Consider the following 22,210-nt stretch of genomic DNA (forward strand, 5'->3'; position numbering starts at 1 on the left):
TAAAGAGCCTGGCTGAGAAAAGTAGGAAGTTAGATAAGACATGATAAAGAAGGGGTTTCCCTCCTAAACAAGGGGGAAATCTACATAATCATGTTTCTATGTTGAGGAGAAGCAGACATGGGAAATAAGAGCCTCGTGGTAAAGTCCAAAGACTAGCTGACCAAATGCAGGAGAGACAGGAGGTCTAGAGCACACAAAGAAAAGGCCAAGAAGATCCATGAAGAGCAGAGGGTACGCGGGCTGTCCGTCAGACGGAGGCCGAGGTAAGCCCACTGTCGGCTTTTTCCTTCTGAAGCAGGAACTGAGGACAGTAGCTCGGAGTCAGAGGATAGAAAGGAAAGGGAGCTTGGAGAAAAGCCTTCTAACAAGTGCTGTTAGGCCGACCTGAGACTCCGAACCCGAAACCGGGCGGAGGTACAGCAAGGAGCGGGGAGCGGAGGCGGCGTGCGCGCAAGCCCACGCCTGCGCGGTGCTGCCCTGGACCTTCCCCTGCTCACCTGGGTACAGGTGCGGAGAAAGCCCATCACAGGGAACTGCTGAGGAGATGGGCAGCGTGTCACAGACCAGACACTTTGCAGATCAAGTATGGCAGAAAAGAATGAAATGCTGCCAAGATGTTTAAGGGAAGTGAAGCCTGGGGATGAGCGCAGGTATCATAAGAAACTTGACAGAAAAGGGAGAAGTTGAGAGTCAGGAATTCTTAGTGTTGGAGGCCAGTTTGATGGATGAGAGCCAGAAGGATAGGAAGGTGTGATCCCAGAGGAAGGTGCTAGCCATTCCATGTGAACACCCATGTCCCAGGCACCATGCATAGTGCATCTTGTATGTTATTTTAATTTAACCTTACAGCAAAACCATGAAATTAATAGCACTCTCCTTATTTTACAGGTGGGGCCCCTGGGGCTCAAATACAGCAGCTAACTTGTTCAATGTCATGCAGCTGATTGATCTGCCCCAGAGTTTATGGATTAAATCAGGACCCCAAGGTTGAGACGGAGAGCAGTTGGATAATACAGAGGAGGATGGACTGCAGGAGCAAATCCCTCTCCTAGACCGGACTTAGGCATGTAGATGGGTCCACACATTAGTAATGGATTGCCACATCATGATGGCTAGGAGTGGGGATAAAGAAGCTAGACAAGGAAGCAAATTGTGTGAATAAAAGCCAGAGTATTGAAGAGAAAGGGTGAAATAGCAGACTGTACGAGCCCTAAAAGTGCTGATCATTTTGTATGCAGCTCAGCAGGGCTATGTAATTTGTAGGGGCCAGTACAAAATGAAAATGTAGGAGCTTTTGTTCAAATACAGTGATGTTAAGAGCACAGAAATATTAAAAACTCTCTCCTTCTTTCTGTAGTCGCTCTCTCTTGACCTGTCATGTTGCTTTTATTTACTATTTCATGCCTTGCTCCCTTGGCCACAGGGAATGCCTGCAGAGTGGGTGCAGACCCTCACAGATGCCCAGTGGCTGCTCTGTCCCATGACTCAGGGCATGGTCCACTAGCTTTGGAATTCCACTTGAGATGCTGCATTCCAGCTGGAGGCCAAAAAAATCGGTCTCCCCTTCCCTCAGCCCCCTGTCACGGGATTCTCCAGGCAAGATACTGGAGGGGAGCTTGGAGAAAAAGCTTCTAACAAGTGCCGTTAGCCATTTCCTTCTTCAGGGGATCTTCCTGACTGTGGTGGGCTACAGTCCATGGAGCTACAAAGAGTCGGACACGATTGAGGGACTAACACTTTCACTTTTTCACTTTCCCTCAGCCCACCACCCCACCTTGGTGCCTGGGTTTGCATGGGCAAGAGATTCAAACACACACTGTGGCCCCGCCAGTCTAGAGAGGAGGTGTGTTTCCATCCTCCTTGAAGATAGCACAAGGCAATGTTCCCCCAGCCCCACCCTGCCTGCGCCTGCATCCTGTCTCTCACCATGGGCAGAGGGCAGCAGCGGGGCACAGGTGGGTTTGTTCTGCTGACATGACCCGGTCACTGTCCTGGGGAGAGGACAGAAAAGGGAAGGTGGATCCCGGGTGCTGGGAGTCACGGAAGGGGAGACTGGGAGGCAAGAAGCTAACCAGGGAAGGTGTAGAGGCAGTGGAAGGTGAAACCCCATGTGAGCCAAGGTTCCAAGCCCCTGATATAGGCTCCCCTGTTCCATCAGACCTCACTTACAAAATACAAATTAAAAGGTGAAACTGTTATGTTAGTTTGCTAAGGTTGCTATAACGGTGAATTATAGACTGAATGGCTTGAACAACTGACATATTATCATGTTTCTTGGGGCTAGATGTTTGAGATCAAGATACGGGTAGGTTTAGTTTATCTTGAGGCCCCTCTTCTTGGCTTGGAGATGGCCATTTTCTCCCTGTGTCTTTATGAAGTCTTTGTGTCTGTGTCCTTATCTCCTCTTCTTTTAATGAATCTTATAAGATTAGGAATCTCCTTTTCTTGCCAATCATACTGGATTAGGGCCTACCCCAATGACCTCATTAAAGGGTCCTATTTTCAAACACAGGCACATTGTTGAGATACTAAGGATTAAGATTTCAAAATATAAATTGGAGGGAAGTATAATTCACTCGTAACAATTGTTAAGAATTTCAAGATGACTGCTACAGCGCATTAACCCCCAAGCCTGGGACATTCCTGTGCACAGGGGCCCAGTCTGATCATATTGCACACAAAGCTATGAAGACTTCTTGGGCTGGGAGCTGCAGTGAGCAGCTGGAAGGACGGGACCTCCTCCTCCCAGCCCTGGAGCTCTCAGGTTCATGGAAGAACGAGCACCCTTCCCTGGACCTAACTGTAAAAGAAGCATAGCAGTATTCGTTGTGAGAGCCAGGTTTTGTGAAGATAATGGGAAGGGTGACAATATCTTGAGCAGGCTGAGAATAAAAAGATGTTTCTTTGCAAGCAAATGAACATTCCATCAGAAAGAAGTGGGGCTGTCTGGAAGGGAGGTGGGCAGTGAGCAAACAAACCCTGGAGGGAAGATGAGTATAGGAGGATGAGAGAGAACAGAATCAGAGGACTTTACATTTTATTACTTTTAATTATGCTGGTTTTAAATCCTCTGAATTCAGAAATTGAATTAAATTTTAATTGAATTATGATAAAATATTAACATTCCTTGATCCAACTGCTGCTGCACTTCACCTGCAAACAGAGCATGACTGATGGATCAGTGGGAGGATATTTCATGCTGGTCTATCCTGTGTTCTCCTGTGGGCTCCCTTCCAATCAAGCAATATTTGCGGGGGATGGTCTAGGAAGAACATTCTGCAGCTTTCATAGACAATCTACTATCTCCACATTAGAAACAAAATTGTTATCACATCACTGTAGTATTGTAACAAATTCAGCTGAGTCCCTTGACTATTTGCCTGGGGGTCATTATCCTCACTATCTTTTAATAGTTTCTCCTAGAGAACAACAACAACAAAAGACTTGTCTGCATTTATACAGATAGAAATACAGGCAATTAATAAGTTTAAAGAGCTCCTCCAGTGGACTATCACTACAGGAAATTAACAACATGTGAAGTAGAAAGATAAAAACAGCTTTCTTACACAGAAAGCTACATAATAAAAATATTGATATATTGTTGCATATGGTTTTCTTTTCTGTTCAAATCCCATCAAATAAGATTATAAAAATTAATTTTCAACTACTTAATAACGGCAATCATTTGAAAAAGTAATACATATGCATTGTAGAAAAAATTTTAAAAAGGAGAGCCATCATTATAACCCTACCCACGTTCTTTTAGTACTTTTGTTAGTTTTCTTCTAGTCCTTTTTTTACAATTATGTATCCATATAGTTTCTTTTTGCAAAAAATAGGATCCTGAGACTTCCCTGACAGTCCAGTGGTTAGGAGTCCATGCTTCCAGTGCAGGGGGTATGGGTTCAATCCCTAAGAGCCCACATGCTGCAGGGCACAGTCAAAACATTTACAAAAAAAAAAAAAGTAGGATCCTGTTTTACATAGTATTGAGTAATCTGCCTTTTCCCATTTAACATTGTAAAATGAACATTCTTTATAAAAATGTTAATAACTATTGTTGCTCAGTTGCTCAGTCACGTCTGACTCTTTGCGACCCCATGAACTGCAGAACCCCAGGCCTCCCTGTCCATCATCATCTCCCGGAGCTGGCTCAAACTCACCTCCATTGAGTTGGTGATGCCATCCAACCATCTCATCCTCTGTCGTCCCCTTCTCTGCCTGCCTTCAATGTTTTCCAGCATCAGGGTTTTTTATAATTTATTTCACAAATTTCCTGTCATTGAACATTTAGGTTCTTTACAGCTACTTACTATTGTAAACCACGTGGCAATGAACATCCTTCTAGCTATAATTCTTGCACCTCCATGGGATATGATTTCCAGAGAAATCACAGAAGTGTCAATCATGTGTCAGAGTTTTTAAGCCTTTCAAAAAACTGTATGTTTAATCAGGTAAAAAAGGGCTAAGAACTAGACCTACCTGCTTGCATAGTTACTGGGAATTTCCACATGAAAAGAATAATAGAAAGCATAAAGATTAGAGCCACAAGACCAGGGATGAATGTCTGCCTCATCCACTGACAAGTTCTAAGACCTTTATTAGTCACTCAGCCTTTTTAGGTCTTGCTGTCATTAAACAGGGTTGCCAATGAGGTGAAAATATAGTTGTCCTTAGAGTTAGATTAGTTAATTCTGTATACAATAAATATGAACAGGAACAAACCAAGAGAGCACTCATGATTATATAAATGGGAAGAATGGGAACTCAAATACAAACAGAACCTTATCATCAGACATTTAATGAAATTTCTTTAAGACCTGTCTGGGCCAAGAAATGTTGGTTGACCACAGCTGCACAGGAAATAAGAGTTAGCAGACAAGTTGAAGGGGGTCACCCAGGCCCTGCCCAGGGGGTAGCAGTCTTGGTTAAGCATGAAGTTTCGTTGGCGAGACTATTTCTCTAGTGCATGAGATAGTCTCAAGCTTGCTTAGATCAACAAATTCCCCTGGGCCATATCATATTGCTGCAAATATAACTTGCCTGCAGGGGGACAATGCACTAATAGGCTGCCTTGAGAATTTCAGTTCTCTGTACAGTTATATTTTTTCATTAGAAAGTAGAGAAGGATTATGCTGATTTTTATAAACCTCCATGAACCTGGTCAATGCAGTTCTGCCACTGAGAGTAAGCCCACTCCAAAGAGATTGATGAATTCAGGTCTCTGAGACGTCAAGGCTAAGATAAATCCCAAAAACACCATGGTCAGTGCCAACCTTGATGAAGTCAGTCCTTTTGAGGGTGACCTGCTTTCTTTAAACTGCAACAAATACTGAACTAAATATTTCATTATGTTTTAAATTTATTCAGTAAACAGCAATGAGCATCTAACTTCATACCTGGAGGAGGTCACCATCTTAACACTGAAAAGAGACATAAATAACATGGCTATGATTACAAACAATAAACAAAAGATGAAAGTGGAAAAATCTAAATTACTGAAGGAGAGCAGAGGAGTAGGTGAGTAATCACTCAGGACAGTTTGAGAACAATTCATGGGAAAGTGATTTAGGGAGGTTATGAATGGTATATAAAGAAGCACCAACCTGGAGGTGGGGTGGAGAGAGGAGGGCCTTCCAGATAGCTGGAATGCATGTGCTCAGACATGGAGATGAGAAGGGATGTGGTATGCTTCAGGAATCATAACAAATTTACTGGGACTAGAACAAGATGGAGAAGGCAACGGCACCCCACTGCAGTACTCTTGCCTGGAAAATCCCATGGACGGAGGAGCCTGGTGGGCTGCAGTCCATGGGGTCGCTAAGAGTCGGACACGACTGAGCGACTTCACTTCCACTTTTCACTTTCATGCATTGGAGAAGGAAATGGCAACCCACTCCAGTGTTCTTGCCTGGAGAATCCCAGGGACAGGGGAGCCAGGGGGCTGCCGTCTATGGGGTCGCACAGAGTCGGATACGACTGAAGTGACTTAGCAGCAGCAGCAGCAGAACAAAAGATACAGAGTCTATATAAAGGTGACAGGAAGCAGGTAGTGATGAAATATAAATGATGGAAAAACAGTTTGGGACAAGTTTGTAAGTTCCTCTTGTTCTATTTGAAGAACTTTGGATCATATCTTGCATTCAAGATGGAGAAGTATATTTCTAAATATGACATGAAATCAGAGTTGGTTGACTTTATTCCTAATTTTTAAAAATTATGGACAGATGGACTTCCCTGGTGGTCCAGTGTTTAAGACCCCATGCTTCCACTGCAGGGAGCATGGATTTGATCCCTGGTCAGAGAAGTTCTGCTTGCCATGTGGCGTGGCCAAAAAAAAATACTGGAAAGACATTTGTTGTTGTTCAGTCGTGTATGACTCTCAGCACCCTAGGCTTCCTTGTCCTTCACCATCTCCCAGAGCTTGCTCAAACTCATGTCCGTCGAGTCAGTGATGCCATCCAGCCATCTCATCCTCTGTCATTCCCTTCTCCTGCCCTCAATCTTTCCCAGCATCATGATCTTTTTAATGAGTCAACTCTTGGCATCAGGTGGCCAAAGAATTGGAGCTTCAGCTTCCACATCAGTCCCTCCAATGACTATTTAGGGTTGATTTCCTTTAGGATTGACTGGTTTGATCTCCTTGTAGTCCAAGTGACTCTAAACAGTCTTCTCAAAGACCACTGTTAAAAAGCATCAATTCTTCGGCACTCAGCATTCCTTATGGTCCAACTCTCACATCTGTACACGACTACTGGAAAAACCATAGCTTTGACTCTACAGACCTTTGTCAGCAAAGTAATGTCACTGCTTTTTAATACATTGCTTAGATTTGGTGGTTCAGACAGTAAAGAATCTGCCAGCAATGAAGGAGACACTCCCCAGGTGTCTAAGTGGTGAAGAATTTGCCAGCCAATGCAAGAGATACCAGTTCGATTCTGGGGTTGGGAATATCACCTGGGGAAGGGGATGGCAACCCACTCCAGTATTCTTGTCTGGAGAATTCCATGGCAGAGGAGCCTGGCAGGCTACAGTCCATGGGGTCACAAAGAGTCAGACACAACTAAGTGACTAACACACTAGGTTTGTCACAGCTTTTCTTCCAAGGAGCAAGTATCTTTTAATTTCATGGCTTCAGTAACCATCTGCAGTGATTTTGGAGCCCAAGAAAATGAAGTCTGTCATTGTTTTCATTGTTTCCCCATCTATTTGCCATGAAGTGATGGGACCAGATGCCATGATCTTTTTGGATGTTGAGTTTTAAGCCATTAACCTCAAAGAAAGTACTTGGTGGAGTGCCACATGGTTCTGAAATTGGCCTTATCCTGTAGAGCACTTTTTATCCACAATTTTTGAAAAGAGAAAGCAATCTCATCAAACTGGCCAATGATACAGGTCAGAAAGGAACTTAAAGGTTGGATAATCAAACTAAAAATTATAAGACAACTATCATGTGGAATCTTCCTCAGCGATCAAGACAAAGAAATAGAGGAAAACAATACAATGGGAAAGACTAGAAATCTCTTCAAGAAAATCAGAGATACCAAGGGAACATTTCATGCAAAGATGGGCTCAATAAAGGACAGAAATGGTATGGACCTAACAGAAGCAGAAGATATTAAGAAGAGGTGGCAAGAATACACAGAAGAACTGTACAAAAAAGATCTTCACGATCCAGATAATCACGAAGATGTGATCATTCCCACTCATCTAGAGCCAGACATCCTGGAATGTGAAGTCCGGTGGGCCTTAGCAAGCATCACTACAAACAAAGCTAGTGGAGGCGATGGAATTCCAGTTGAGCTATTTCAAATTCTAAAAGATGATGTTGTGAAAGTGCTGCATTCAATGTGTCAGCAAATTTGGAAAACTCAGCAGTGGCCACAGGACTGGAAAAGGTCAGTTTTCATTCCAATCCCAAAGAAAGGCAATGCCAAAGAATGCTCAAACTACCACACAATTGCACTCATCTCACACGCTAGTAAAGTAATGCTCAAAATTCTCCAAGCCAGGCTCAGCAATACGTGAACCATGAACTTCCAGATGTTCAAGCTGGTTTTAGAAAAGGCAGAGGAACCAGAGATCAAATTTCCAACATCCCGTGGTTCATGGAAAAAGTAAGAGAGTTCCAGAAAAACATCTATTTCTGCTTTATTGACTATGCTAAAGCCTTTGACTGTGTGGATCACAATAAACTGTGGAAAATTCTGAAAGAGATGGGAATACCAGACCACCTGACTTGCCTCTTGAGAAACCTGTATGCAGGTCAGGAAGCAACAGTTAGAACTGGACATGGAACAACAGACTGATTCCACATAGGAAAAGGAGTACATCAAGGCTGTATATCGTCACCCTGCGTATTTAACTTATATGCAGAGTACATCATGAGAAACGCTGGGCTGGAAGAAGCACCAGCTGGAATCAAGATTGCTGGGAGAAATATCAATAACCTCAGATATGCAGATGACACCACACTTATGGCAGAAAGTGAAGAAGAACTAAAGAGCCTCTTGATAGAAGTAAAAGTGGAGAGTAAAAAAGTTGGCTTAAAGCTCAACATTCAGAAAATGAAGATCATGGCATCTTGTCCCATCACTTCATGGCAAATAGATGGGGAAACAGTAGAAACCATGGCTGACTTTATTTTTCTGGGCTCCAAAATCACTGTGGATGGTGATTGCAGCCATGAAATGAAAAGATGCTTACTCCTTGGAAGGAAAGTTATGACCAACCTAGACAGCATATTCAAAAGCAGAGACATTATTTTGCCAACAAAGATCCGTCTAGTCAAGGCTATGGTTTTTCCAGCGGTCATGTATGGATGTGAGAGTTGGACTATAAAGAAAGCTGAGTGCCGAAGAATTGATGCTTTTGAACTGTGGTATTGGAGAAGACTCTTGAGAGTCCCTTGGACTGCAAGGAGATCCAACCAGTCCATCCTAAAGGAGATCAGTCCTGGGTGTTCTGATGGAGGGACTGATGTTGAAGCTGAAACTCCAATATTTTGGCTACCTGATGCAGAGAGCTGACTCATTTGAAAAGACCGTGATGCTGGGCAAGATTGAGGGCAGGAGGAGAAGGGGATGACAGAGGATGAGATGGCTGGATGGCATCACCAACACAATGGACATGGCTTTGGGTGGACTCTGGGAGTTGGTGATGGACAGGGAGGCCTGGTGTGCTGCAGTTCATGAGGTTGCAAAGAGTCGGACACGACTGAGCAACTGAACTGAATTGAACTGAAGAAATAATACAAATGAATTTATTTACAAAATAAAAACAGACAGACATAAAAAACTAACTTGGAGGTAGGAACAAATTAGTGGTTTGGGATTAGCAAATACAGATTACTATATATAGCATAAACAACAAGGTTCTGCTGTATAGCACTATAAACTATAGTCAATATCTTGAAATAAACTATAATGGAAAAGAATCTGTGTGTGTGTATATATATATTTTTATTTATTTATTTATTTATACACATATATTATAAAACTTTGCTGTATACCTGAAACACAATATTGTAAATCAATCAATTTCTTTAAAGACTAATTCTTGTATTTAAAAAATGTTTATGGAGCATCTGCAATGTTATAGGAAATTTTCTAAGTTGGTAGGAATCTAGGTGTGAACAAGTGAAAGTCCTTGACTTTCTGGATTTTATACTCTAGAGAAACCTGATGATAAACAAATAAATATATAATACAGTGTCATGCACTGACAAATGAAGAAAACAGACACAACATAAAAGGTAATAGAAAGTAATTACAGAGGGAGGAATTCTGGGGCGAGAGTTCCAGGCGGGAACTACTAGGGTAAAAGTCCTGCAGGGGAATGAGCCTTGCGCGCAAAAAGGCTAGAAAGGCTGGAGTCGATGCTGAAAGGGGGCGTGATGAGAACTGAGTGAGAAGAAATGGAAGGTTAGTCAGGAGCTTCTTCAAAAGGTGAAATCAATAAATCAAAACAAGCAAGATGGCACTGAAGCACGACGCTACGAAGTCATTTAAAAATGGTTGGAGAGTGTTATAAAATACAAATGTAATACACTCTGGGTTTTATTTCATAGAAATCAATTACACAGGGAAAGGATGAAGGAGAGGTGTGCTGTCAGCAGTTTATGTGAAAAACACATCAAGGCCTTCATAGATCCACAAGCTCAGTGAGAGCTAGTATAAAATGATGAATTTGAGACACACACACACACACACATTCTCCAGCAACAAGCACATATACAGATGTGTATGTGCACACATTTACCTACGCTTAACACAGCTTTCAGTGGTAAAGAATCTGCCTGCCAATACAGGAGAGGCAGGTTTGATCCCTCGATCAGGAAGATCCCCTGGAGAAGGAAATGGCAACCCACTTCAGTATTCTTGCCTGGAAAATCCCATGGACAGAGAGGCCTGGCAAGTGGAGTCTTTACCACTGAAAGTTGTGTTAAGTGTGAGTAAATGCATGCACATATGCACGTGTATGTGCTTGTTTGTGGGGTGCGTGTGTGTGTCTCAAATTCATTTTATACGGCTCTTACTGAGCTTGTGGATCTACCGCGGCCGTGAGGTGTTTTTCACATGGGGTTGCAAGAGAATCAGACATGACTTATCGACTAAAGAACAACAGCACAACGTTAGACAAAATGAACAGTGCATACCCAAATTAAATGACAGAATAAACTAATATTCTTTTTACCCACCACATTGAAAGTATTACATTTAACTTGATGATACATTTTATGAGTTATTGATGATTACATTTTTTTCCAGGACCAGGATGCTGTGAAAAATAAAAATACCCACTCATGTATGTTTTTGGCTTTCCACCCATTCTTCCAAGACTCTGAGCTCTGCTAATTTAAAGGTCCTAGATCTCAAGTGAGAAATGATCCCATGTGGACACAACCACGGTTTCACTGAATTGGAATTTGAGGGACTGGCTTTTGGGGCTCTTTCTTCCACTGAACCAAGAAGAAAGAAGTAGATTATTATACTGTTTCTGGGCATTGATTGCAGTTATCAAGGGGAATCAGATTAGTGAGCACAGCAAGGGCAGGGAGGTCTGAGTTGGGAATCCAGGAAGCTGTGTGTGCTGACAGTTCCCCTTCCAGGAGTAAAAGTACACGTGCAGTCGTCACACACTAATAAAGGCAGGGCCAGCGGAGACACACGCTCCAGCAATGAAGGTTTACTGCACACCCTCAAGGAAGGAAACCCAGATCACCAGGGTGCCGGCTGAGGGCAAAGGGGAGCATGGAAGGAGACTTAGAAAAAAAGCATATTATACACGCAAATTGCAGACTTGTGACAAATAATAGAAACAAAAACCATAGCAGCCAAGCATATTTCCTTGGTTTTGTATTTATCTGTGTATTATTTACCAATTTTTATTTTTCCTCTCTTTTCTCCTATATAAGAAATGTTGGGGATGATTGCCTGTATAGTTAGAAAATCCAGGTGGAAGAAACATTAAGATCACCTAGAGACAGAAACAGAGAAGGCAATGGCACCCCACTCCAGTACTCTTGCCTGGAAAATCCCATGGACGGAGGAGCCTGGAAGGCTGCAGACCATGGGGTCGCAAAGAGTCGGATACGACTGAGCGACTTCACTTTCACTTTTCACTTTCATGCATTGGAGAAGGAAATGGCACCCTACTCCAGTGTTCTTGCCTGGAGAATCCCAGGGACGGGGGAGCCTGGTGGGCTGCCGTCTATGGGGTCGCACAGAGTCGGACACGACTGAAGCGACGCAGCAGCAGCAGCAGCAGAGACAGAAATGATGACTGATGAGAACTTGGGTCTCCTCTTTGGGCAGAACAACAGCATCTTGAATTATTTAAGTGTTATTTGTATGATACTGTCATTGTCCCTGCGAAGTTAAACATAGGGTACGAAGGTGAGGATAAAATGCTGAATGACTGAAGAATAGGATTTGTCTGTTGGCTTTTAGCTCCATGCTTGTCCTTCTGTGCTTTCCACTATAGTTCAGACAAAACTGTACATCCTAGATGCCCTTGGCAGCTAACTTCTCATTACAGGATGTGGAAGAAATGGAGAAACTTTTTCTTTCCCTGCTTCTTACCAGGCCCCTGGCAGTGGCAATAGCCAAGGGTCGTGTCCAAGTTCCTGCTTCTCTCCTTGGCAACACTATTCCAGAAGCATTAGTAGCAAGTTCTCAGCAGCCTCAGAGGTCAGTGGTCATGAGCTCTTAATTACACATTTTCCTTTTTTTTTCTCTTTCATCTGTAAGAGTGAGAATGGCTTCCTGTAGTATTACTCTCTGGATAACTTTGCATTTTTCTCTGCACTTCTAGCCTTTCCAACCCTTTGATCGCCAATTCCCAATATTAAATTCCATCTGTTTGAAATAGCTAGTAGGCGAGTAATACTACGGGAAGCCATTCTCACTCTTACAGATGAAAGAGAAAAAAAGGAAAATGTATAAACAGTTAAATGTAATACACTCAGTGTGGTGGGTAAAAAGTAGAGATTCTATTTTTCCATAAGCACAGTCACTGATTACAGATGAACCCATGGCCCAGCCTATGCAAAGAAAAAACATGGAGTCAATTGGAAGAGGAAGAGATGGTCACGGACAGGTAGGGCAACATGGAGAGATCAGATAAAGTCTATGAGCTCAAGGACAACATACTCTGATTCTCTGGTGCCTGGCAGCTTCGGGGGGTTATAGGGTCCAGCGTGTGGCCTTGGGAATAGTGGCTGAAGGGGAGTTTAAGTGTGGCTTCAGTCTAATCCATGAGCTCTTTTAACTGTGATGCAGCAATGCTGCCTCGTTCACTCACATGACCATAGAAATCAAGAGCAAAAAATGCCAGGATACGAAATAGGAAGAAAGATGAACACATGTCAGACCATGCCTCCTAAAACATGGTGATAATTTTTTATTAAGGAAATACATTTTAATGGCCAAAACAGGATACTGATAATCACATGAATTATCACTCCTTCTTCAAACTGCCAGACAAATGCATAATGAAAATGTCAGAGATTGCTCTGCCTACCACAGCAAGCAAGAGCCTCAGAGCTGCAGGCAGTGAGTTAACATAAACATGCGTATCTGGGTTTGTCAGCATACTGGAAAATAAGCATGCATTTTTCTCCAGGTATATAAAATACAAACAATAAAAGGTCATTGATTAATATGTGCCCTTGGCTGAAGTCACTGCAGCCTTTTTAAAAGTCATATGATATAAACATTCAAAAACCCCACAAGATCCAGTGTTTAATGGTCCTGCAAGTACATTATAATTCACCTGTACACTTTCAGAAGGACATGAAATTATCATCAGTAAATAATGGGACTAAGAAGACCGCCAGAAATTTATACCTCACTCTACTGTGCTGTTCAGAATGATTCCATTTTACATTGTATTTAGGTATTGGTTTCCTTTTCTTTGTTGAAATTTTTGTAGTGATGGCGCCATTGGTGTGACCTGACATTTCTCTCCTAGGAAACACAAGAATAGCACCAACACATTAATTTGGTATAAAAGACCAAAATTTGCGGCTGTGTTATGCTCTTAAGAAGTCAACACTCATTTATCTTATAGCTAGATTTACTAAGGAAGTGTTTTTATCATATTCCTACACTCTGTAACTTCCTTATGTCCACAACTGTCCCAAACAGAAATCATTAGAGTTGGTATTTTACCCTGGAGTATATTTTGCTTTCTCCCTTTATGATGAACACATTACTGTGGATCCCATTAGACTTGTTTCATAACCTCCATGTCTACCTGCTGGAGCAAAGCTCTGTGTTCATTCTTTCTCTGCACACTTGCAAGTTTTATTTTCAGTTAGTAACTACAATTAGAGTCTACTAAGTTCAGCATGGATAGTGGGGCACCAGACTAGGATATGGATACCTTAGGGTGAAAAATTTACCTCCCCAAAGATCTTTAACTGTAGGTTGTTTCTTGAAGTAAGCATAGATGTTAAAAGTAACTTTTAAAGATTTTACCAAAATCAACTAAAATTTGATTACAGATATTCTCAGTTGTGTACTGTGATCTCTTCTCCATTCTTCTGTATTTCTGCTCATCTGGTTTTTGCTTCTTGGGCTGCCTTTTGCCTCTAAAAACTTGTTACTCCAAGGATACCAGACAAATCTGTATGGAAGTGTCCATTTCATGGAGGTTGGAAGACAAAAAAAATAAAGGGCATTGGAATAAAAGCAAGATTACAAGTTGCCAGGTGCTATCAAGGACACAGCTGAGCAAAGAATCAGACCAAGGTAGAAATGTAGAGAATATTTTCTCCAAAATAAAAATAGCTTTATTATTTTCTGATAATAAAAGTGATACATGCTCATTATAAAAATTTCAAATACATAAAAGTCTAACAAAAGTAATGATCACCCAAATACCACAGCCCAGAAAGAAACCATTACTAACTTTTTAGCAAAGATTTCTCTATGAAACATATATTATTTAAAAATATCCAGTATTATAAATGGGCTCATATTAAACACGCTATTCTGTGGTCTGCTTTTTCATTCACTAACATTTCAAGGACAAATTTTCCATAGCAGTAAACATAGATCTAAACAATTTTAAATTAGGCAGATGTGTATAACTCAATTATAGACTTGTGCTATAATTTATTTAACCTGTCTTCTATTGAAGGATATGTACGCTGTTTCCAGTATTTTAATATCATAAACATTAAAAAGTACCTATTTGCCCTCATGTGTACACACTTGTGAAGTTTTTATTCATTACAATGAATTCCTAAACAAATTTCTGGGTAAAAGCAATGGGTAAACAGAACCATTTAAAGTTTTGATACATACTGCCTTCTAGAAGTGTGTGTAGTCGCTCAATCGTGTCCGACTCTTTGTGACCCTGTGGACTGTGGCCCACCAGGCTCCTCTGTCCATGGGATTCTCCAGGCAAGAACACTGGAGTGGGCAAGCTGTACCAATTTCCACTTGCATGAACAGTGTAGGAGGGTTCCTTTTCCTCCATACCCTCTCCAGCATTTGTTGTCTGTGGATTTTTTGATGATAGTCATTCTGACTGGTATGAGGTGGTATATCATTGTAGTTTTGATTTGCATTTCTCTGCATGAAATTAAAAAGACGCTTACTCCTTGGAAGAAAAGTTATGACCAACCTAGATAGCATATTGAAAAGCAGAGACATTACTTTGCCAACAAAGGTCCGTCTGGTCAAGGCCATGGTTTTTCCAGTGGTCACGTATGGATGTGAGAGTTGGGCTGTGAAGAAAGCTGAGCTCAGAAGAATTGATGCTTTTGAACTGTGGTGTTGGAGAAGACTCTTGAGAGTCCCTTGGACTGCAAGGAGATCCAACCAGTCCATTCTGAAGGAGATCAGCCTTGGGTGTTCTTTGGAAGGACTGATGCTGAAGCTGAAACTCCAGTACTTTGGCCACCTCATGCGAAGAGTTGACTCATTGGAAAAGACTTTGATGCTGGGAGAGATTGCGGGCAGGAGGAGAAGGGGACGACAGAGGATGAGATGGCTGGATGGCATCACCGACTCGGTGGACATGAGTTTGAGTGAACTCCGGGAGTTGGTGACGGACAGGGAGGCCTGGTGTGCTGCAATTCACGGGGTCGCAGAGTCGGACATGACTGAACAACTGAACTGAACTGAACTGAATATAAGTTATTCCTCTTCAGAGCAGATATGTCCTGGGCTTAAATAATTTTCACTTTGTATCCCCAGTCCATCATCAGTGTTACTTAGGATGAGAGTCAACTTCTTTGAACCTCATTTCCCTTGATCTTATGGTAACAGAACACAGATCAGTAGTTTAGATGATGTGTGACTGCAGCTCGCACACCCAAATATTAACTGAGTCTGACCCTCCTTCAAGTACACTCTTCCTACCTTCTTATATTCCATCCCAATTTACATTAGTCTGTAAGAAAATTTCAAAATTAAGGAGTCACTGAAAAACAATGGAGATGTTCAAATGATTATATTTATAGAGATGACCATAAAAAATTGCACTAAGGCAGATGACATCAATAAGAAGGTTCTTAAGTGAAAGTTTGGTGAGCAATGAAGGTTTGGGAGGCATCTTCAGAATAAAAGTGCTTCCCAAGAAAATACTTGCAATCCAGTGGACCATTAATATACCTAAATAACTTGGGACATAAAGATGGACGCAAAATACAAGAAACATCAGCTTCTCTGTCAAAATTCAAAATGTTGGCTTATCATTGCCTACACATGATTTGGAAATGTTTTTCACCATGAGGCAAATGTATAAGCCGTGTACACAATTTTTAATTCTTTTCAACAATGCCTCAGATATTAATATTTGAAATTAGACTTTCAACCAAGAATGATGAAGTGGAACTATTTAAACAAATGATTGATGACAGTCTAGATATTAGAAAGACAGACTTGGGAGCAAACTAAATGACAGTGTTGAGATACTAGATACCAATGATTCTGAAGAGGTTTGAAGGATTATCCGATTCAGTCATTCACTTGGTGGGCCATATTATGTGTCAGGTACTGTGCTAGCCATTAAGGATACCAAAAAGAGCAGGATATAGCCTCTACCCCCAGGGAAGTTTCAGTTTTATGAGGAGAGAGAAGTCAACAGGCAGTTCCAGCGTGGGGTGATGGTGTGGTGAGGCATGTGTAGACGCTTCAGATTCCTTACTGGAAGCCTGCTGAAGATGGCATCAGTCCTAGTAATCTTTGCCTCCTCCTTACTCTTTCAGCCCTTACTTTCGGTTCCAAAAGTTTGTGGCTCAAATAACAGATGTTGTAATAGAACAGTTAACTTGGGCAGATGCCTTTTCATCCTTAATAAAATGTTTGCTTCTTACCTGGTACTCTAGTAGCTAACATAGTACCTTGATTCTGGCAGATGCCTCACAAATGCTTCTCATGTAACTTTCACCTCCTAGAATCACTCTATCTCAGGTCATAAAAGCTGTTTTACACAAGCTGTTCTATCATCCCATGAAACTCCACAATGACGCAGTGGGTCACAGATCATTACAATTCTCCAGAAGCCAATAAAATTGACTATGCTAGAAATCCCATAGCTGACTTCCAAAACAACAAAACACTTTCTTCATGTTTTGGGGGCTATAAAATGGGACAAAAATCTATCAAGTAAATAGGATCTACCTGGAGGATAGCCCACGGTACATTACAAAGATGAAGGTGAATGAAATTCTTTACTAATTTATCTTTACTGATCATAGGAAACACTTGGGGCCTCTTGGTTTCTTCATGTGTCTTAGTCTTTATATCATGAGGCCACTAAAGTATCCTCTTACTGCCTATAGCAGGATGGGAGATTTAATTCCTATCAGTTAACACTTATCAACAAACCCACTAGAAGGCAAATCTGGTAAGGAGTACTGGGTCACTCAATAGTAAATTCTGGTTATTTCTAACCACAGTAGTATCTGCTTACCATATCATTAATTAGGTTATTGCCAGTTAATCTGACTTGGTTTTTAAGATGTCCAAAATAGTCACACCCAAGCAAGGTGATCTAGTTAAAAAAAACTCATTGATGAATAGTATTTCTAGACCTTCTACTCAATGCTAAGCAAACTTCTATGCAATAGATTGGGAGCTAGCAATCTGTGTTTTTAACAAGCCTTCCATGTCATTTTGTTGCATGCTAAAGTTTGACAAACACTGCTTCAAGTCAATTAAGCAAATTCCAATCAACATCATACCAACAGATTACACATGTGCTGAATAATGGTGTGGGCCTGGTGTCAATGAGAACTTCCTAATGATTTCCCTTTGAAGGTACTGCGAGATTCAGATTCAAAGTGAAAAGCAGTTTAACAAAGAGTCAGTTCTTTATTATCTTGATTACCTCATTTGAATTATTAGTGGCAACTTCATCCGATTCCAAGCTTATTTGCCCGATTCAGCCAAAATACATTCAGCCTACATGAAACAAGCTAAATCGACCTCAGAATGGCTAGCTATTTATAAAGCCAAATGTCAAAGACTTTCACAGCTTCCTGTGATTAACAAGGAATCAAGAGTTGGGTATAATCAAAAGAGTTTTCAAACTAGGCCAGGTCATCACAAGAAGCAAGATCAATGAAGTCTAGTGCAACCCCTTCCCCTGACAGTCTCAACATAGGGGCAGTTTGGGAGCATTGTGAACATGCTTCATGCTCAGATGGGGAAGACAGCAATGGGCAGTCAGAATGTGTCAGACCAGCCCTCGGAGATGGCCTCTCCCAGCTGCTTGCCTGGGGCTTTTATTTGACTTGTCAATCAGGCTACAGCTTACTGTGTTTTGAATCTCACTTCCTGCGGTAAGATCCTTTTTCTCAGAACCATAGCTCCATGTTTTAGACCTTGGTCTGTTAACCTGACCCTGATTTCTGATGATTTCCTTCTTTGAATAATTGCTCTTGAATCTGGACTCCAATCTGACGATCATTAACCCAACTGTACAGATTCACCAAAAGAATAAAATAAAAACTTACCAAAAAATGGGCCTATTCCTTTGATACAGAGAAAACTAGAGGTCTGCCCTTATATAGTAAACATCCTGGAGAGGGAGATTCTGTAAATCCTCTGGAAATGGTTTTCATGACTGTTTCTGTCTATCATCATAAAGACAGTCATTATCCCTACTTGGTTAATTTACTCAGGAATGTTTACTATAGCTGAATTTTTTATTATGTGGGTTCACAGAGATAATGTTACTCAATTTAACTTATAAGGAAACACCTGCTCTGTATAGGATAACATGCTAGGCCCAGAAGAGATGGACCCTACACAGTCAGGGAGTATGATAAACAGAGTAATGGTCCCAAAGATGTCCATGTCCTAATCCTGAATACACGACTTTATAGGAGAAATGGGACACTGCGGCTGTGATTAAACAAAGGATCTTAAGATACAGAGATTTCCCTGGATTACCTGAGTGGGCCCAATGCCATCACAAGGATCTTTTGGAGAGCCAAAGGAAGAGGAAGAGGTGATGAAGAAGAGCTCAGAGAGACAGAGAGATCTAGATTTAAAGATGTGACAGATACTGGCTTTGAGGATGGAAGAAGAAGGCATGAACCAAAGAATGCAAATAGCATTTTGAAGCTAGAAAAGGCAAAGGAACGAACTCTCCCCTAGATCCTCCAGAAGGAATGCCAAGGACTTCTGACCTCCAGAGCTGTATAATAATTAATTTATGTTGCTTTAACCCACTAACCTACTGTTGTGATAGCAGTAGGAAACTAATACAGGGAGTTTATCATCTAGTAAGAGAGAAAAGATATCATAGGTAACTTGGATATGATTCAGAAAGTGACAGGTATAAACGAGAAATGCAAAGAAACTGTTACAGATGATACAAATAAACTTATTTACAAGATATAAACAGACTTGCAGACACAGAAAACAAACTTATTAAACAGGAAAGGAGGTTTAGGAGTTTGGGATTAGTAGATACAAACCATGATATATAAAACATAAACAACAAGGTCCTACTATATAGCCCTGGAGGAGGGCATGACAACCCACTCCAGTATTCTTGCCTGGAGAATCCCATGGACGGAGGACCATGGCAGGCTATGGTCCATGGGGTCGCAAAGAGTCAAGACAGGACTGAAGCAACTTAGCACACAAGCACCTACTGTATGGCACAGGGAACCATATTCGGTATCTTGTAGTAAACCACAATGGGAAAGAATATAAAAAAGAATATGTGTATATATATATACAGGTATATGTATACATATACACACGTATAACTGAATCATTTTGCTGTACATCAGAAGCTAACACTGTAAATCAACAATACTTCAATAAAAAAAACTTTACAAATGGGAAAAAAAAAAGAGAAATTGCTATGGAAAGGCTGATAAAGTAAGTAATATTGGCTGGAAAGATTAGGAAAGCTTCCTGGAGGAGGCAATTATGGTGGGCCCTGAAAGATTGGCTAGAATTTCAAAAGGGAGAGATCTGGTAAACACTAGGAGTAAAGGCATAGAGTTGGAATCAAACAAAAAGCTGACTGAGGCCTTTATGACCAGCCAGTTTCTTAGGAACAAGAATTATTTGATTAAAATTTCATCATCTACTCAGGATATAATAGTCTCTAAGTATGTAAAAAATTATAATACTAGTCATATAACAACTATATTATATGAAATAATCTAAGAGTTTAAATACAGAAATACAGATCTTGGGCATGTAATGACCAAGGGTGAAACTGGCTCATTTTCACATATGCAGACTTGACAGGGATAAAAGAAACATACTAAGAGTCAATCGAAATAAGCAAAAAGGCAATTCTTTAAAAAGATTTCTATTAACATTTACAAATCAGACATTTCCTGCAACCTCTGCAGGCAGGCTAAACCAAAACAAAGGAATCCAACTGAACTGAACATACTTGGAAGCAGATTGGAGGCTCTAAGGACTCACATGGATGTGACAGAGAAGACACTGTAATCCAGATCCTTTCTAGTAGGTTTTGACTGCTCTGTCTGAAGTCAGAGTCGACAATCTTAAGCAATTCTGAATGGTTTTAATTTAGCCCAGGTTGGATCATGAGGCAATGATCCTACTAAAACAAACTTTTAAGCCACTCTGTTCTACAAGTTGGAAGGGAAGGAATGGAATGGGATTGGTCACACTGTTGATGGGCATCAGCCAAATGTATCATCCCTTATCCTCCAGCACTACAGATGAAGACAGTGGCTTCCCCAGGTGAGACCTTACTCAGTGCCTCAGCAATTCTTGGTTTCTTCTTTATCCTCGTCAGAAACCGATGCCTTTTTGTACTGTTTGCATTCACTCCAGGAAAATATGGAGGAACAGCTAGTCTCCACTGGCCTGCTCCTATAGGAATGGCCTGGAGCTTCTGCAGAAGTGTCCGTATGCACACCGGGGGCCCTCAAGTCCAGGGATGGAGTTGCGCACTTTGGAGACCAGCTTTCCTCACAAGGAGACCCGGACCTACTGGAAGAGTCCTCATCCCCCCTACTACCCGTCTTTTTGTCAAAGCCCAGGAATGTGACCTCAGACTGGCTGCATTCAAAGGGAGTCTTCCGAGTCATTCTATCTTTTCTCAAACTTTGATCATGAGGCGGCGATGGATTATTCTGGTTTTCGTCATCTTCCACTGGAATGCTCGGAACATTATCGAAGAACAGAGGAGAAGGACTCCTGAAGGACTTGAGGGATGTGGGAGGATCTTCCGCAAAATACAAGCTGGCTTGAGTACTTTCAAGAATATTTAGGACCTGAATAACCAAGAAACAAACACACACTGAATGAAGTCTCAATAACCTCTCCTTTAACCTTTTTTTCTGTCTACCTATTAAGGAATATTCTCTTTTTTCATGAAATAAGTTTAACTAATGTGGGAGACCTGGATTTTATCCCTAAGTTGGGAAGATCCCCTGGAGAAGGGAATGGCAACCCACTCCAGTATTCTTGCCTGGAGAATCGCATAGATAGGGTCTACAGTCCATGGGGTTGCAAAGAGTCGGACACAACTTAGCAACTAACACATTGTCTTTATAGAATTTGAAATGAGAAGGAATTAAAGATTAGCTAAAATTTTCATGTTAATAACTAAATTAAGTGACTTAAAGCAAAGTAGAAAAGCCACTGAACTGAATTCAACATCAAGAGATCTGGAGTGTCTTGCTGGTCCAGTGGTTAGGAGTCTGCCGGCCAATGAGGGGGAAACGGGTTTCATCCCTGGTCCAAGAAGATATAACATGCTGCGGGGCAACTAAGCCTGTGTACCACAACTATTGCAGCCTGCACACTCTAGAGCCTATGCTCTGCAACAAGAGAAGCCACCACAGTGAGAAACCTGAGCACCGCGACTAGAGAGTAGCCCCTGCTTGCTGAAACTAGAGAAAGCCCAAGGGCAGAAATGAAGACCCAGTGCAGCCAAAAATGATAAACAAGTAAATAAATAAAATTTTTTTAAAAAAGAAGAGAACTGACTTTAGGCCAAGATTTGCCACTAACTACTTTGTGACCTTGGACAAATCTCTGATTATTTTTTATTTCAACCTGAATATGTGAAAGATTGGAAGGGGTCAGGGAATAGTGAACCCAATCCATAGTTCTCAAATACTAGAACTACCTAGGGAAGCTCTCTTAAAATACCTTAAAAAGTCTCTCTTACAGATCCCTTAGACTGACCTAAAGATGCTCATTCAAAAAAATATGGAGATAGGAGCCCAGGAATCTGTATT

The 22,210-nt window shown here is 41.3% G+C and overlaps 1 protein-coding gene across 1 annotated transcript in view; it reads right to left on the reverse strand.

Annotated features, from left to right (window-relative positions):
• Positions 1 to 14,273: 14,273 nt before the first annotated feature.
• Positions 14,274 to 22,210, reverse strand: part of IRAK3 (interleukin 1 receptor associated kinase 3) — a 66,763-nt gene continuing 58,826 nt past the window's right edge. Inside the window, exon 12 of the mRNA XM_086400143.1 lies at positions 14,274 to 21,238. Coding sequence (XP_086256269.1) covers positions 20,723 to 21,238 — 516 coding nt within the window. The 3' untranslated portion in view covers positions 14,274 to 20,722. The remainder of the gene's footprint in view (positions 21,239 to 22,210) is intronic.

Source organism: Bos grunniens, chromosome 5, assembly GCF_055505025.1.
Source record: "Bos grunniens cultivar Pamir isolate PY7600 chromosome 5, Bosgru_T2T1.0, whole genome shotgun sequence".
In the NCBI taxonomy this organism is placed as follows: Eukaryota; Metazoa; Chordata; class Mammalia; order Artiodactyla; family Bovidae; genus Bos; species Bos grunniens.